An 18,784-nucleotide genomic window follows, 5' to 3' on the forward strand; every position below is an offset into this window, starting at 1 on the left:
GCTGATTTTGCTTTGAATTCAGTGCAAGTTGGTGTGATTTAGCAGTCACAAATTATTGTGTCCTCAATGAAGGTTAGACATTATTATTTTGGATATGACTTTGGAAGTGGTCAGAGGTTTCTGACAACATCCACTGTTTTTTGTCACTGTGTCACTGACAAAAGACATTAGATGCTATCTGAAACATCTGACCGTTTCAAAACGTGTATCCAGTTGCTTGTGAAATTAGTATAAATTCTTGGGTCCTCATGATTCAGTTACAAAGGTGTTGTCCTATTTGATTGATAAATGACAATAAAATGCAGATAGTTGCATATTTTGATACTATCTGTCTTTAATATTGAATGCAATTGCATCAGTTGTACTGTAGTTGACATATCACCGAGTCACGAAAACATAAAAGCAGTCAGTCATATTGCACCAAAAACATGGAAAGCAGCACTGGTTATATAAAAACAACTGTTGTTAAAACATTTTAAGCTGACTAAATATTACTAAATACCTGTAGGGTCTTTTCCCTGAAAAGGATTACCAATTGTAAACCTGGAATCTTACCTTGCTTACAAACTTTTAAATTCACGAATTGGACTTAAAAGTTGTTATTCAATTGTCTTCCAAGCCCCCCCCCCCCCTCCTACCGAGGTGTTCCCCTAGTAGACACAAGACATAAGCTCCTCCCCCTGAGTAGGCATGTGACCCAGTTTAGTACCTGTGATACTGTGAAAATAAGTATGTCCAATGTATCTATACTTTAGCTGGATACATTTTACACTCAAGTTATAACTTATAACTTCTTGATGTTTTAGGTTATTCCTATCACAGAGATGAAAATTGTTTATGCTTTGGTATACAGGTAACTTACATATCTTAACCTCTGTACCAGTACATGTACATGTACCTGATGTTACATTTAGGTACACATCCCTACCCCTCGAGGTTCCCCTAGCAGGCACATGATATAAGCTCCCTCCTCAGGTCCCAGTGGTTCCCCCAGAACCCAGCACACAGGTACCCTCCAGGTCCGCTTCTCTGGAAGTCAGGGCCAGTAAGGACGAAGTCAGGCACCAAGTTGGAAAACTGTAGGGGAAAAAAGAACAGCTACACATCAGAATGTCTTCATAATTGCAGCAGCAAGAAGGAACTGCAATATAAAAGTTTGAGACAATTTTTGAAAAATGGTGAGTTCAATGCAATGATATACAGAGTCAATCAATGACCAAACTACCAATACTAGTGATATTAAAGAATAAGATTCAACCTGCAATAAAAGTGTTGAAAAGGACACAAAATTGTCTTGCCTTCAAGTACAAGAGATACAAACTTAGGACTGAATTTGTATTTTCCTGGAACTATTGTAAAGCGAAGGTTGTTACCACCAAGTACAGTAGACTGAGGCATTAGGCAGCTATAAACATCATTTGCTGCTACATATTGATATGCAACAGTTACGTCTGACAGGCCATTTAGTGTGATATAAACAGCTGCTACTGTGCCGCATAGAGCAAAGCAGATTTGTTACACTGAAGGGCTGTAATGTATCGTCTACACAGATACTGATAAAGAATTTCGAATGAATTCGTGTAAACTTACAGGAGACCTGGTCATGGGGGGAATAGTGGGTCTGCCCAGCTGCACCACATCCTCCAGCCCTGACAGGGAATTACCCAGCAGCACCAGGGACAGGCCCTTCCCAGCATGCCTGGCCAGGAACAGGGCGCCGGTACGAGGGTGGGTGAAGCGACAGTCTCCCAAGGTCATGCCTGCAGTGGGAGCAGCATGGTGTAAATGGCGTTGACCTTTGCCGGTCGTTCAAAATGGCGCGCAAGGAAGAAGGTGATAGGCGGAGAGGTGTCGGAGACGTCCTTCTCTCTCTCAGTTTCTTCGAGATCTGGCCTGTTCACTCCCAGTCTCGCGATGTCTCCCGTCACGTGGCTTTCACCCAACAATTCTTGCGTATGACGCGCGCCTCGTCATCTCGTCATACCCCCATTATGTTATGATTCTGGGCTTGTGTGTTCTTTTGTTTATGAGCAGCATAACTCCAGAAATTGTTGATTGGTGACTTTCTAATAACTATGGAACTGCACCTGAATTGCCTGTTTTGATATCTAGTGTTCTGGACATGCTATGGTCATAATTTATGTATGCATACGGTAAATAGCTCTTTTTCCTACAAGTACAATATGCAATAATTACATACAACGCAATCTGAACTGACCAGACCAAGCCAGGAAATGCCATTATCTCCCGAGACAGAAGGTTGCTAGAACAATCACATGCACAATAGAAAACAATGACCCTATAAACAAGTGTGAATGCCTCCTACCTCCTTCGTCCCAACCTAAAGGGACACTGTTGATAAAACCTGCAGCCCAGCTGTTTTCTTTGGGTCCACCTATCACAATCAAATTGTGCAACTCTGGAAGAAACAAAACACAGGAAATTCTGTCATGACATTGTGTTATAGTGCATCTTCAACGACAATGCTTGACAACACCCGAAACTTCTACATGTTATTTCAATTACTTTCTACCCTTAATCAAAGATGGTCCTGACATGTAGGGTTGTGATAAAATGCTCTCCAATTCCTTCTGTCCTGGACTACTCTTTGGATGCTGTTTCATGTGTGGTTGAAACTCTCTATGAAAGTATTCAACTATTTTGACACTATTATCTGCCAGAAGATCTTACATTGCCATTGTTTTCTCTTCCCTTCTGGTGTCCTATATTGTTGATCTTATTACATAATTTTCTGTCTTTCCTCTGCATAATTTATGTCCTACCCCCTTGGTACCCCTTCTTTAAAGATGATGGTTTCCGTGCATTCTTTTTCCAATTTTTTTTTCACAATTCCTCCTTTCACGTGTTTGGCATGATGATACAGAGATTCCTTCTTAAACATTTGAATAGTTGACAGTTTGTGAAGATCTATTAGTAGTATCCAGTATTTGATTATACTGCTGCTGGGGTCCCTGACACAGTGGTTGACAGCAGTCAGCTAAGAATTCACACTGTGCTTTCATGCGGCTCTGTCCAGCGGGTTCACCCCAGTTAGAGTAAGGCACATTTTGGCATATCTATGCTCGACATTTTACACAATCACCATACAATTAGTTGATAGTAGTTCCCCTGGCCAACTTTTTCATAACAACATGACTGACCTGCATCTTCAGTCCTGAGTTCGGTGTCCTTGACCACAGGTGCGGAGGTGTCTGAGGTCAGGTGGAACAGGTTAGCCAGGTAAACACCTAACCTCTCCAGCTGGGCGGTCACCAAGGCAGGACCATGGGTCCCTGGACATGAGGAATAACAAAACAATCAAAGCTCTTATACATAAAACTCTAGGGCTGTCCCCAAGAACAGTTCCTTCGTCCCAGACAAAAATAAGCTTGTTGGGACAGAAAAAATTCATCCTATCTGTAAAAAGAAACTTCATGACATAAAACTGATGAAAACATATTGTCATTAAAGCTTAAAATAATAGATCTGACAACAAAAATTAACAACATTTCATCCCAAACAAGGAGTGGGATAGAAAAAAAAATGATGCTAGAGACAGCTGTGCTTACATGTACCCCAGTCTGCAAAATACCTTAAGGTCTTGTGAATTTCTTGTTTTTTCTCATTGCTATTAACTGTGAATTGCAGACATGCAGACATACATATTGATATAAATGTAACACGTTAGCAGGAAATGAAAGACTTTGACTATTTAACTATTTGAATTGTTAAGCTAATTATGGAAAAAGTCAAACATAAAGCCGGCATCTAAAAATAGTTTCATCAGGTTCACAGAATATATATATAGGATAGTGGAGAATTCTTTCTACACAACGAGAATCGAAATGTAAGTACCTGCTGGTTGTGTAAAAAGAATTCTCCTATATCCTGTAAAGCTAGCATGCTTGAATGCATTCAGATATTGACGGAAATGAAGTTCATTTCCTGTGTTCCAGGTTTCTGACCTGCAAAAGTGTGTATGGGTAACATAAATATCCAACATCAAAGAGACATGATGAGAAAACTGCTATGCTTTCTTATTCAATTTTGCTTGCTTGGTGTTGAAGTACTCACCAGTGACAATGAGAAATCTGTGTTCTGCTACTCTCCTTGCAGGGCCCATGTTGTGTGGACCCCGTTGTCCTTCATATTCAAAACTCTCGCCATCACTACAAAGACTCCATGTTCCTGACAGTAAAGGAAGGAAGGAACAACAAATAAACAAAAGCGAAAAAATACTGATAACATTCAATATGAATAGCAATGACGAGCACTTTTCCAGTGAGCTTACTGATACTATTTCAGAGATACTTATTCAGAGATAATTTGATTTCTTCTGAGAAAGGAACTATCTTTAGTGCTTATCTAATTATAAACACCATTTTCCATGTTTTTTTTACATTTATTTTAATTAGAAAACATCATCAAACGTCATTTTTACCCCCAAACGGTTTATTTTTGGCATTCTTCACAGGCCACTACAAAGAGAAATTTTACCAGAATAATGACCTTCAAAGCAATAAAAGTCACTATTTCATGTCATCCAGAATAGAGAAGAATGCGAAAAAATCCTGAGAATGCCATTCCGCAAACCATGATGGCACAAAAACGTCCCAAATGCACATAGAACACACAATCTAGGTAGTTATGCAAGTTAACACTGCATTTATGTCAACTTATCTCAAGTCAACTTGCATTTTATTACATTTTATGATAATATTGACACTGTTAATTCTTGTCCTACTATAGCTTGCAATCTCTCTCAAAATATAGAAACAAAAGATGACACAATCAATTCCAGAAGCAAATTCAGAGTTTCCATTTCTCAATCACCTTCCTTCTTGCAGATGTTGACTTCACTCTCAGTGACCTTGCGCGAGTCTTCAAAAGTGACCCCATCGACCTGCAGTGACCTTTCCACCCACCCTACAGGATGAAGGTCAGGTTCATACAGTCTGAAGCGAGCAACATTCTGTGTCACCAGTATGGCTTGTCCAGGCTGGAACTCCATCTAGAATACAGAAATAAAAACTGTTTTTCTCAACCGGCATGGTACTTCATCTTCTTTTAGGTTTCCAAATACCTGGTAAGAACAAACATTATTGAAAAAGCTTCCATCAGAATTAAAGAATTTCTGAGGTCCATTACTGTGCTGTTTCCAACTTTTAAGATTTTTTGCTCTGCTCATTGTTTTGTATCTCATATTGTTTATTTGTATTGTTTTATTAAATCTGTCTTTTGATCTTACAAAAAACACGTTTTCAGCAAATTCATGTGTGAAGTTCAGATTTTGTGGACGGATGCATTTTTGGTCCCCCAACAAGCAAATTTTCATATTTTCATCCGAAGATGGAAGGTCCGGTTCTGGAGAAAGCCCTGGTCTTTTGTAAGCTTATTACTATGAGCGAGCAAGAGAAAATCCCTGTAGCATTGTTTTGCACGTAAATAGACATGTAATTGAAACATTATGTATCACTTTAATAAACACTAAATAACAAATGCATAAAAGCTGTTGTTGCACCTTGACTGTACTGGTCCTCATGGGCACTGTCTGCTGTAGAACCTGTACCCCCCTCCCACCCTCCACAGAAGCAGGGTTTAACACAGTCAGGGTGTAGCTGCCATCAAGTAATCTGGGCATTGGAAAAAGGAATCATGAGTATTATTCATGCATTCGATGGGATTCAGCACAGGGATTCAGCACCATGGAATCACCACCATGACTTCAGCACCAATTGGATTCAGCATCATAGACTAAGCACCATGAATTCAGCACCATAAATCAGCACCATGGATTCAGCACCCTGAATACAGCACCATGGATACAGCACCATGGATTCAGCCCCATGGATTAAGCACCATGGATTCAGCACCATGGATTCAGCACCATGGATTCAGCACCATGGATTCAGCACAGGGATTCAGCACCATGGATTAAGCACCATGGATTCAGCACCATGAATTCAGCACCATGGATTCAGCACCATGGATTCAGCACCATGGATTCAGCACCATGAATTCAGCACCATGGATTCAGCACCATGGATTCAGCACCATGGATTCAGCACCATGGATTAAGCACCATGGATTCAGCACCATGAATTCAGCACCATGGATACAGCACCATGAATTCAGCACCATGGATACAGCACCATGGATACAGCACCATGGATACAGCACCATGGATACAGCACCATGGATACAGCACCATGGATACAGCACCATGGGCTCACCTCACCTCACCTAGTCCCATTCTCATCTAGAGGGTCGGGGACCATGGTTGCCTCTAGCACAAGTCTCTGCCATCCCCCCTTTTCCATGGGTTCAGCACCGTGGATTCAGCACCATTGATACAGCACCATGGATTCAGCACCATATATGTCATATCAACAGTGAGCATGTTCAGTACTTAACCCTAATCCTACAGATGGACAAGCTCTGTATATAAAGCTTATAAACTATTCTAAGGATTTTAAACTATTCAGACAATTTGGTAGTCAAAATACATCTTTAACAGTACTTAAAACAAAAAGTTTGAACTTACTTCTTGTATCTGTTGGCGACATTTGATGTTGAACAGTCATGAGAACAGCTACCTTCAGTTGCATCTGTATTCTGTCTGGAATGTTCGATTTCAAACTGTCTCAACTGTGGGTCGTTTACTGCACCTCCATCATTCGTGTCCCTGAAATATAAGCACACTTGGTCACCCCTACCCTTTCAAATAAGTGTTTGAGGTCCTTATAACTATATGTGCAGAGGTATGATGCCATAGTTTTCCTCATACAACAAATTTGTGTCCAAATCCGGGGCCAAAAATGGGCCACTGTGCATACATGTACCACTACTGGCAAGGGTGGATGTCACTTGAAGAAAAATATCAGGACTGTGCAAGTGACTAATAAACTGGTGGATGAACCAACTACTGAGAGTATCTGATACCAGCTCAAATAAGAACAAGAAATAGTCATGTCACAAAGTACTTTCAACCAACGATCATAGAGTGGAACTTGTTGGATGTAGTAGCATCCTCAATGGATAGTTTTAAACAACATATGTAGTCAGATCTTTAGTATGCCAGATTGATACTAGTAGTGTAATACAACCAGCTGCTGCCACACCACATGCTTACAAAGCTGGTGACGTGTGTTGCACCGAATGGAGGCTATATAGATACAGATGTAGATACTACACAATGTAGGAATTTTCTTTCATGCATTATGATGAATGTTGTCACTTGATTACAAGGGCTGCCATACGTACCATGTGTCCCACCACCAATGCTCCTTGTTTGGAAGCTCACTGTATGTAACATTCAGCCCTGTCTCCTGGAGTAGACGGTACATTCGTCTGGAAAATAATGGAGCACAATTACTTTGAAATTCTGAAACATGCTTCTTTCCTTCTCAATTGTTGGTTCTAGGTCATATTTTGTGTAATGAATAGTAACCTGTCATACTCATAGATAGAATAAAGGTGTGTCAAGTGTTGTGAAATTCAGCCAGTTGGCTATGACAAAAATCAACAATTGCTTCAAAATCATCATCACTTGGCTGCTATGCATTTGCTACATCTGAGTATCGGTATCAGCAGATGTTGTGAATTAAATGGTAATACCTGACAAAGAATGGGTGAACAGTTCGGTCATCCGCACCAATCCTAGTAAGCACTGGAACTCCCTGTAACAGGGAAGAGTTTAAAAATTGTAAACAATATCAGATTCTACACACTGCCTCTTACTATACAAGAAGCTTTTGTTTACAGATAACGATAAATATTCAGAACACAAAACCTTTGATGACAATTTGAAGTGACAAGTCAGAAACTTTCTGTCCCATGGATGCATCATAGGAGGGTTGTACTACACTGTTGTTCACTGGAATTTCAGACAATTGTCACACCTGTTTCCACTTGAACACAATTGTTCATAAGACAAGTTAATAACATTAAACTTTGTTATGCTAACCAGTAACTCGACTCAGAGTGAGTTGAAAACATCTTTAAAAATCTTTTTGCTGCTGCGCTTTGAAATACAGTCATGTACTTTGAAAATGTGGCCTCTGATTTGCCAGATTTGTGTCAACTGACTATTACAAAAAATGCTATGGATGATAGGTGAACTAACATCAATTGTTTAATCTATTTCAGAACATAGATTATATGTATGTATAAAGAGATAGACTCACTTGTAAGTTTGACACATGCCTGTCCGCATCATTTTCTGCAATACAAGCCTGGGGAAAAGTTAGACACAAAATATTAGCATTTGGTTGGATTTAGCACTAGGTTTTGAGCATTTCTCCTTGCTGTTTGAATGTCATGGTATATTTTAATAGGGAAGCAGTACTAGCTCTTCTCCATTAACATGTTTGAGGCACCTCTTCAAACACGGACTCCAGGCCATTTTACGTCCCTTCTGAAAGATGGGTGCAGCCCCAACCCTGAGTTACCAACTAATTGCTCATCTACTACAAGGTTGAGGTGAGCTTAAATAGGGACATCCCCCCCATTGTCACTAGACTAAGTATCACTTCATCACAATGTCAAACATTTACAAATACATGCACTCACTTCCATAATAGCCTTTACAGAAGGGTCAGCAGTGCTGGTACTGATGTCATGTCTGAAGGGGTGCAAAATATCAACTGGATATTAATATGTATCTGCAGATAAAAGACTGCAAAGGCATCAATATCTAAGGTTTACACTGTATCAAACTTGAAAGGCCTAGGAAAAAATCTTGTGATTCAGGTTGCCAGACAATTACTGTAAATGCAGAAATTCTCGCGATGGATTAATGTTCGCGGTTTTTGCGGTGACCACTTCACCGCGAACATAAAACCACCGCAAAATTTTTCTATTATGGTATTAGACTGCAGTCTATGGTGTTACCTTGAAGTTAAATCCACCACGAAAAGTCCCTTTTCCCGCTACCGCAAAATTAAATCCCCGCGAACTTAAATGCATTTACAGTACTAGCAAAAAGCTTCCTACCTCAGCCTTTTTTTGATGGGTTGTTGGCGAGGGATAATTTTCCATCTGACAAACATCTGAGAGATGTTGTAGAGTCACTTTTTAATATGATTCTTAATTTCTACTGCAACAGAGAATTGTGCTTGAACAAAGCATCTCTTGGTAATCTTAAGGTTTCCAATGCATTGAACATACCTGTGTCTTGGTGTATTTGGGCTTTACATGCGGTCATACATCTAAGTTGAATTCTATAAAAAAAACGAGAATCCCTACCAATCCTAACATACATGTAGCTCTTAACTTTTATAGGCCTTTGTTTTCTAGGCAAAAGTGTTACCTGAAGAACACATTGCTGTCCCCGTACTCTTCCTTCTTGATCCACCCGGCCAGTGACACCACAGCCAGGGCCCTGTCAGGGTGGTGGGTTGCTAGGTGCCACGCCCCATGGCCACCCATGGAGTGTCCTGCAAAGATCACCCTCTGTGTGTCCACCTTGTTCTGTATCCAGGATACAGGTTCTATCAACTGAAATGTCAGGGACAAGAAAATGCATGATGAGTAGTCTTCCAGTTAAAATTGTTGACCTGCATGACCCCTGTAGTGTCCATACTCAGGTACCTCCTGTAGCATCTGTACCCCTTGTAGTGTCCAGACCCCCTGTAGTGTTTGTATGCCAAGGAGTGTCCACACCCCATCTAGTGTCCATACCTACTGTGGTGATAACCTTACCCCCAGTAGATCGTGAGATCGTGTGGTGTAATCGGCAGCGCGTTGGTCTCATCAAATCCTGCTGTGCCACCGATCTTGTGCCCTTGGGAAAGGCACTTTACACGACTTTTTCCTCTTCACTCAGGTGAAAATGAGTACCTAGCTTAGGCTAGGGACGTCCCTCGGATAGGACGTTAAATAAAGACAGTGCCATAATGATCAACATAACGATCAACGATCATAATGATCAACATAACGATCAATGATCGTGGGCACTAAAGGAAGAAAGAAAGAAAAGTAGTGTCTGTAACCCCTGTACTGTCTGTACCACGATTGTATGTTTATTGCAAACTGTTGCCAAATATAATTTGTAATTTTGAGAGCACTCTATTGCAACATATTAACATAAAACATTGAAATGTAGCATCTGTACCCACTGTTACTTTTAAATTAAGTATCAGCTGTTACAGTAGTGTCTGTGTCCCCTTAGCGTCTGTACCCTCACTTTAGGTTCACTGCAAGATTCTACAATTTTTGTTTTTCAAATCTAGCTAGATTATTTTCAAGTTGAAAACCCTTCCCCACTACACAAGAATTCCTCTCCCATCCCTAATAATTTACCTCTTGTAGACAGTGCAATGCTGTCATGGATGTCAGTGCTCCTGGGCCCTCCCAGTTGTGTGCTCCATGTCTGATGAAAAAAAAAAATATTTTGGTTCATTTTTTGGAACATGAAAGTTCCTTGAAATTATTAAGTTCTGTGTTTGGTATTTAGTATCAATTAGCCTGGTAGTTGAAATTGTACCTTGTATGTCGAGCAATTACGTTCATATATCCCCTAAGCTAACCTTGTTGGTGCCAGAGTCCAGGCCGTCTCTATGCCAAACTTCCAGTCTCTGCCTTCCATCCTCTTGTAACTATCAGCCTGGTTCTGAGAAGACACACCTTCATACAGGACACAACAAAACACAGAAATAAGGCCACAGCTAGTTGATAATTGATAACTATTATGAATATTTCAATATTCAAAATTGAAATGATAAACTCCCAAACTTCCTACCTGCTAAATTAGGTATCTCACTGGACTGTACCAAATTGCTCTGAATTGCAAATGGCATTCATAAAGTGACACCAATAGGTGCAATTGCGATATCTATAAATATGATAATTACATGTAATTGATAAAATGGTGCAAATGGGCACAAATTAGCGCAAAATAGTGAACATTTGATAAAGCTTCAATCGGTCAGTCTCTGTAAACCATGTTGTTTATATGTCTGTCCTTGGTGCTGAAATACTGTCATATACAACAAATGCTTCTGATTTTCTCTTCATCTTTTATTCCTTGAACCGACAAGTTTTGAAATTAGAACTACACACATACCTGTACCATGATGAGTCAGCAAGACCTGAAAAACACAGGTCAAAACAAAGTTAGAGCTAGACTGGTTCATTTTCCATAGTGCAGCTTTCATGAATTAAACCTTTTTGTAGCCTAGGGGTTGAATTGTACAGTTTTTCTATTACAGAGCATTAACTATTGTAAACATTATTACATTTCAACTTTGAGAATACATGTAAGTTACAAATACATGATATTTAATCCTTAAAACCTATTAACATCCTCATTTTTACATGTAATACTTCTATTTAGTTAAAGAATATTTTGGAACAACTTATTCCTGGGTTCAACTTGGTAATGCTGGTACTTGAAGGAATGACATTATGTCTGACTTACTGGACACCTCCTGGTCACACAGTCCTTTAGGGGTGGGATTGCTGCCGCATGCTGGACCTACAGTTCATACAAATTGCATTGGTTATTCATATCTACGTTGTGAAATACCATCCTAATTTTACCATGTTTATATATGACAAAAAGAAAACTACTCTCATATTAACATCACAGAACCAAAACATCACAAAAATGGAATTTTCAACTTCCACTGTCTAAGGAAAAAAAGGCAAACCCAATAAGTTTGAGTATAGAGTCAACATTGTTCCCCATCGTTTGTTTGTCTTTTTTCCTGTTATTAGCTTGCCATTAGTTTTCGGCCAAGAATTTGCAAAAATTTATCTATTGGATCCGAACAGTATAAAAGTAAGAAAATGTGGTCAGGCCTTATACTTCTTTGTTCCGTTTATATAAAATATACTCGTAAAGTTACATTCACATGTAAATCTGTCACACGTACAGTATGATATATCAGAAAGGAAACATTTTTTTTCCATTTTAGTTTCCTAGGCCTTACCGATCCGTCATGGTCCAGGAATGTGAAAACAAATGACTGCCCATATGTCCGACATCTCAGGTTGATGGTGACGACCTGAGAATTCCCCTCAGAACCGCTCACTTGGAGGGTTAATCTACAGCAACAGAGACATGGTCAACACACTAGGGTTAACATATTACAACTGCATTCTTTAACCATTCTTTATAAACTTCAGCAGCCTTTTATTAGCTTGAACTACAAGGTAGTTTTGTGTTTAGAGTAATCTTTGTTTGAGGCCCCAATGTTATGCCATGGGGAAAGGCACTTCATAATCTAACTTGCATCATGTGAAAATAAGCATGAAGCTTTTTTTCTTCTTCTTCTTTTGCACAAATCAATAGTTAGGGTAATTACATATCAGACCAGACATAAAGACGGAGGGCCAATGGTTAAGGAGAGCCACACATGTTAATGTCAACCCATCACTCGTATCAAAAAGAGAATGAATATTATTGGAGCAAACACCAAGATGGCACCCTACTTATTCCAATACTGCTGTAAGTTATACATATCAAAGTCTTCTTAAAGGCACTGAGACAAATGCAGTAAAGCATAACAAGTAAATGCCATAAAAAGATAACCTTTTTGAGTACCTACTTCATATCCTGACAAGAAGTCTGCTCCATATGAACCCCTTCCTTTGTTGTAATGTACACATCATATATTCTTACCTACATAGAGTACAAACAATGGAACAGGAAATAAAAGCAAGTTCAATCATCATTTGGTCTTAGAACTTCAAAAATTTCAAAGTTTCTATAATAACACAAAGTAATGCTATGAACTGAATGATGTCAAAAAATCTCAGGAGACTATATGATAAAACTGATAGAATTGAGATAAAAGAAAAAGAAAACTCTTTCATTCTTTGGCAGATACCTGTCCAGGTGCAAGTGGAAACCTTCTGCTAAGCTCCGGTTGGTTGATTGATACTTTTGGCCCTTTGGGGCCTCCTTCCTGCTTGACCAATGAAACCCTGATGTTCTTGATCCAGTGTGTTGGATGGTGATTGGCTATCGGCAGAGGGATCACATGACCAAGGACTGTACCATCTAGCAGGTCTGGCAGGTAGGGAGGGGCCAGGACCTCTAATACATTGCTTCCTGTTCAAAAAATGGAACAGTAAATTGTGCATTTAGGAGATACATGTACAAAAGCAATGTTGATTCTTAAGGCACAAATTATGGGTATACTTTCCATAATGCAATAAAGCCTAAAAGAACTGACAAAAGCAAAACTTACCAGCCAGCTTTATATTAAAAGTGACTTGCTGAAAAACAAAAAAATACAGTCTGTGTTATGTCTGTTGTATAGATGGAATGACTAATAGTGAGATTAAATCTAGCTACAAGTTACTAGCAGTCGTATCTTGGTCAAATTGTAATGCATGCTTCTTTGGCTTTGGGTATGAACAATTTTCATTTCATCTCTTAAGAACTCAAGAATAATATTCTGATCTACACAGCCATTGATAAGTGTTTTTGATGCCTGAATATGGACTTAATTGTAATTGTACTGTACTTTAATTTGTACTTACCTGTGTAACTTTTGTTCTTAGTTTGATGTATACAGTATGGATTCCTCTTGTTAGAGGAACAGAAAACCTAAAGCAAACAAAATGGACATGACATAATTGTATTAAAGTTATGTTTGATTTTATTGATCTTAATGAACACATTATTACAAGGGGAAACTACAGACACTGCAGGGCAATGGATCTGTTCTTAAGTTGTATACAGTATAATATGATCAAAATGTTAAAGACTTCTGCTATATAAAGTGCAGAGAAGACTAACGATTGTCAGCTTTCACACAATGTCAGCAACCTACCAGTACTGGTCTCTGTGGTACACCTCCCCTGCTACAGGAATATTGTCAATGTAGAAAGTCGGCACACCTGAGAAAGGGAATGCAACAGTGACTTCATCAAGGTTAGTCCATATATATAAACAGGAATGAAATTTTTAACCCCCCAAAATCTCAACCTCCAGAAGGGATCATTTAGATGGCAAGGTGGTCTTGATTATGATGTTTAGGGTTGTTGACAATCTAAAGGTTCTGGGTTTGAATCCCCAGCCAGCCGCAATGTTGTTTCCTCAAGAATTATTACTAATATTAGGCAAATACAATACTAGTGTGTTACATTGTACCCCCCCCCCCAAGTCCACTGCGAACACGGAACAACTACTACATACCCAAGGTTTGTACGAGCACTTTGACATCGTTGTCATTGACAGTAAACTCGCCGACCATCCAGCCCTGCCACTCGGTGATGGCCATGGAGCCGAGGGACATGACCAGGTCATTCCAGCTCACCTGGGGGGACACCTGCAGCCTCTCACCTGCAGACTGAAGAAGCAGGTGTTCCATTAGAATCTCCGCCCTGACTTACTTACATTAGGTTAGTACAAAAAAGCTGTTTTATAGGTATGCCAGGCCCCTTTCATGGCACTTTTCGTGCAGTTCAAGGGGGTCTACCAAAAAGTGATAACAACAAAGCAGATATGGACAGCAACATATTCTTTCTCACCTTTTGATTAAGAGTGCTCCACTTTACCTCCCCACCCTGTATCAACTCAGAATAGAAGACAGCCTTCTTGTTAAACCTGGCGGCAGAGACGTTGGCGATACCGCCCCAGGATGCCACTGGATCACCATCTATCTCAACTTTACCAATCACGAAGGGACCTGAGAGGAAATACAATTTGCATTTGGTAAACAGTCAAAATCTGCTGAAATGGGCACCGCTTTGTATTATCAAACCATTGCAGTTATCAGTATCATTGATAAAAATGGATATATGTTCTTACTAGCATATACTTGGCCTTCAAGAAGTAATTCACTTCTAAGTATTGAAAGATGCACCAGTATACACTGTAACATTACATGTAGTGAGAAAATGTTAAATTTGTTTCTTACCCAAAAAATGCCACTTTCTCACGAAATCTGTCAGCTTTCCTGAAATAAAAAAAGGCATCATTCATTTCTATGTTACCGGGTAATCATCATGTAAGAGCTGTACTAGTACATAACTGTATCAATGGAGGGTTGATAAAATTCTGTACAGTAATAACATAAAAACATAATATTATGTATTGATGTGAATTATTACAAAATTTACTGGTGAAATGATATGGACACCTGTTAGTTTTGCTGCCTGTTGGAAGCAGCTGGAGGCTTTCTTCTTCTCCCCCTGTCTGTCATACACCTCCCCCAGCTGGGACCACGCCCACCCGTCATCTGATGATGCCTGTAAGGTCTGGACAAGACAGGCCGTGGCTGGTTCCCACTGTGGGAAACAAACAAACAAACAACTTAAAACAAACAAACAAACTGTAGGCTCTGGAGGAGACAGGGCCGGATGATGGCTGGTTCCCACTGTGGGAAACAAACAAACAACTTAAAACAAACAAACAAACTGTAAGGTCTGGAGGAGACAGGCCGTGGCTGGTTCCCACTGTGGGAAACAAACAAACAAACAAACAAACAACTTAAAACAAACAAACAAACTGTAAGGTCTGGAGGAGACAGCCATGGCTGGTTCCCACTGTGGTAAACAAACAAACAAACAAACAAACTGTAAGGTCTGGAGGAGACAGGCCGTGGCTGGTTCCCACTGTGGGAATCAAACAAACAACTTGAAATAAACAAACAAACGACATCACAACAGCAGGGGATTGCTCATTCCTTGACAAAGACTGGTGCTGTTCAGTCGGAAATTTGGGTGAGTTCAATTTTTGTGTTGGATATTACAGTTCAATAAAAACAAACTGTAGCTGTAAGGTCTGGAGTAAGACAAACCATGGCTGTTTTTCACTGTGATTCATGAAAGGTTCAGGATAGTATCTGAAAATCAGTAATTGCTATTTGGCGTAATTTTCTTATTACCTGGATGTCGAACCTAATCATTGATCCGTGAACAGTTTCATCAGGTTGGTACGTCACTGAATAAAGAGACTCTTTTTACACAACCAGTGCTTTATTCTCACCGACGTTTCGGTGACCGTCTGTCACCTTCTTCAGGGCAATTCTGACTGGTTCACATTGTACTGCAGGACAGATGTCGCTGCTCACAGTTCAGATGCGGTCACAAAACGAAAAAGTATTTACATATGTATATGGCACCACTAGTAGGCAAGACTGAGTACCACATAAAGAACTCTAAACACCTGGCAGAAGAGTTGACTGGCATTCTTGTTGAGGAAGACGAAATGTTCCTATCCCACGATGTAGTATCTCTGTTCACTAACACACCTATCCCAGAGACACTAGACATCATCAAACGCAGACTCCTGAATGACACTGAACTGAACAAGAGAACCAACCTGGGAGTAGATGACATCATGGTACTTCTGGCGTTCATCGTGACAACAACCTACTTCAGTTTCAGAGGAGTCATCTATCAGCAGAAGTTCGGGACTGCCATGGGAAGCCCAGTATCACCTGTGTTGGCCAACCTTTTCATGGAGTGGCTAGAGCAGCAAGCCATAGCCACAGCACCTGTCAACTGCAAGCCAAAGTTGTGGAAGTGGTATGTGGACGACGTGCTAGAACTGTTAAAGAAGGGAACTCAACAAGAACTGACTGACCACCTTAACACTATTGACACTACAGGCAACATCAAATTCACCCATGAAGCAGAAGAGAACAACACCATGCCATTCCTGGACACTTTACTGGTAAAGAAGGATGACGGCACTGTGAAACTGCTGGTATACAGAAAGAAGACACACACAGATCAGTATCTCAACTTCAACTCACACCACCCCCTCCACCAGAAGCTGGGAGTCATCCGTACACCGATGGACAGGTGCAAGGCAGTCGTCACGGAAGAACCAGACAGACAGCTGGAGATGCAACACATTCAGTCTGCCCTTGCCCGGTGTGGCTACCCGGACTGGACATTCAGACAAGTCCAACAACAGAGCAATAGAACCAAGCAGAAGAAAGACAAGAAGAAACGAGAGGAAACATCGAAAGGAAGGGTGACCTTACCATACATCAAAGGCATCACTGAACCTCTTGAGAGAATATTCAGGAAACACAACATTGCTACAGCAGTCAAGCCGAAAACCACACTGAGAAACCTTCTGGTACATCCAAAAGACAAACTGCAAGACACTGTGAAGACAGACTGTATATATCGGATACCATGCATGAGCTGCGACCAAGTCTACATTGGGGAGACAGGGAGAACATTTGGATGCAGACTAGCAGAACACAGGAAAGAGGCAGAGAACGTCAAGGGGGGACGGTACACTAGATCGCAGAAGAAGGAAGCTGAGAAAGAAGAGAACAAATCAGCAGTGACAGACCACATCATGAGAAATAACTGTGTCATAGACTGGGACGGGGCCAAGGTGATTGACAGAGAGGACCACAGATGCACCCGCTGGATAAAGGAGGCTGTATGGATTAGGAAGTCGTCTCCTGTCATGAACCGAGATGAGGGGGGTACAGACTCAGCCACGTGTGGGACAATATTCTTAAGAAGTAGAAAAAACTTACATTAATTCATCGTTAATTGACAACTGATTGCGTTATGGATGTATTACACTCCTTTACGTTTGGGAACGCATTGTAAATATGTGCATAAAGCTGTCTGTATATACATATGTAAATACTTTTTCGTTTTGTGACCGCATCTGAACTGTGAGCAGCGACATCTGTCCTGCAGTACAATGTGAACCAGTCAGAATTGCCCTGAAGAAGGTGACAGACGGTCACCGAAACGTCGGTGAGAATAAAGCACTGGTTGTGTAAAAAGAGTCTCTTTATTCTAATCATTGATGTAAATAACAGGATGTTTTTGTACCTTTTGGTTCACCCTGAGGCTGGTGACATGGTCCAGCTTGATTGACTTGCATCCTGTTTTCTCCAACCTTTTGCTCTCTTTCTCAAGAAGCTGTAAGGATGATTTCTGTAACACCAAAATGAAGTATTTATCTAAAACATTTTGTCAGTGACTCTTTTACTGTATATATGGGCCAGGTGCCAGATTGGCACTCTGTCAGTCAGTTACTGCACAACAATGTCCGGATGTGGTTTGTTTATGTGTCAGGGGCCTTGACCTTTGACCTATGCATGCACAGTTGTATACATGAACAGGCTTATTGTCAGAGCTCACCACAGATGACAATTTGAAAATATACAACATCAGCGTCATCATATAGTTTATAGAAATCAACTCTTAAAGTTTGCACAGTGTCAGACAAATAAATAAACGTTCAAACAAACAAACAAATCAAAATATTTACCTGTGCATCCTTCTTTTTACACAGTGAAGGCCTAGAAAAATACAGAATGACCAATAAAATATACAGAGTACTCAATGGCCTCATTTTTTCAATCTGCAGCTACCTTTCCCTATCTTGAACCTCTGCAATCGTTGGAATGACGAGACAATAATATACACATCCTGAAAGTGTGAAAGTTAGCCTAGCTCCACATCACAAAGCACCTCAGGCTACATGTGTCAGGTACTGGTCATAGTGGGATAGTCTATATTTTGAAGGGGGTATACATCTATTCCAAACTAATGTACTTCCTAAAAGATACTTTGAGTCATTTAATATTAGTACAGATAGTAATACTATTACTTATATACATTCGTCTATTAGTATTATTTCTCTGATTTCTTCTGTATTGTTTTCTTATAGCCTATTCATACTTGAATACACCTATGTTAGAGTAGATAGCTCCAAGTCACATGTGCAAGATGGCGTCCCAACGAAACAGGCAATGTGGGTCATCATTTCTTTACGCCTTTTCTCCCTCAAACTTTCTAGTTGTTGCGTCACTTAGAGATCTATAGTTCTATGATGGACCAA

At 40.2% G+C, this 18,784-nt stretch overlaps 1 protein-coding gene across 1 annotated transcript; it reads right to left on the reverse strand.

Annotated features, from left to right (window-relative positions):
• Positions 1-309: 309 nt before the first annotated feature.
• On the reverse strand, positions 310-18,435 carry LOC118408429 (uncharacterized secreted protein ARB_06907-like). The gene is made up of 29 exons (XM_035809240.1): positions 18,212-18,435; positions 17,770-17,874; positions 15,096-15,243; positions 14,874-14,912; positions 14,485-14,642; positions 14,150-14,303; positions 13,785-13,851; positions 13,492-13,558; positions 13,197-13,224; positions 12,834-13,057; positions 12,552-12,625; positions 11,934-12,048; positions 11,420-11,476; positions 11,066-11,090; positions 10,530-10,626; positions 10,303-10,372; positions 9,311-9,498; positions 8,572-8,623; positions 8,187-8,234; positions 7,618-7,679; positions 7,264-7,350; positions 6,545-6,685; positions 5,522-5,633; positions 4,834-5,011; positions 4,056-4,188; positions 3,162-3,301; positions 2,327-2,419; positions 1,591-1,760; positions 310-1,077 (listed from the first exon to the last, which is right to left on the reverse strand). Exons 1-29 carry the CDS (start codon positions 18,293-18,295, stop codon positions 943-945), a joined length of 3,051 nt encoding a protein of 1,016 aa, XP_035665133.1. The 5' UTR covers positions 18,296-18,435; the 3' UTR covers positions 310-942.
• Between the last annotated feature and the right edge of the window lie 349 nt (positions 18,436-18,784).

This window comes from Branchiostoma floridae, unplaced genomic scaffold (genome assembly GCF_000003815.2).
Source record: "Branchiostoma floridae strain S238N-H82 unplaced genomic scaffold, Bfl_VNyyK Sc7u5tJ_1584, whole genome shotgun sequence".
In the NCBI taxonomy this organism is placed as follows: Eukaryota; Metazoa; Chordata; class Leptocardii; order Amphioxiformes; family Branchiostomatidae; genus Branchiostoma; species Branchiostoma floridae.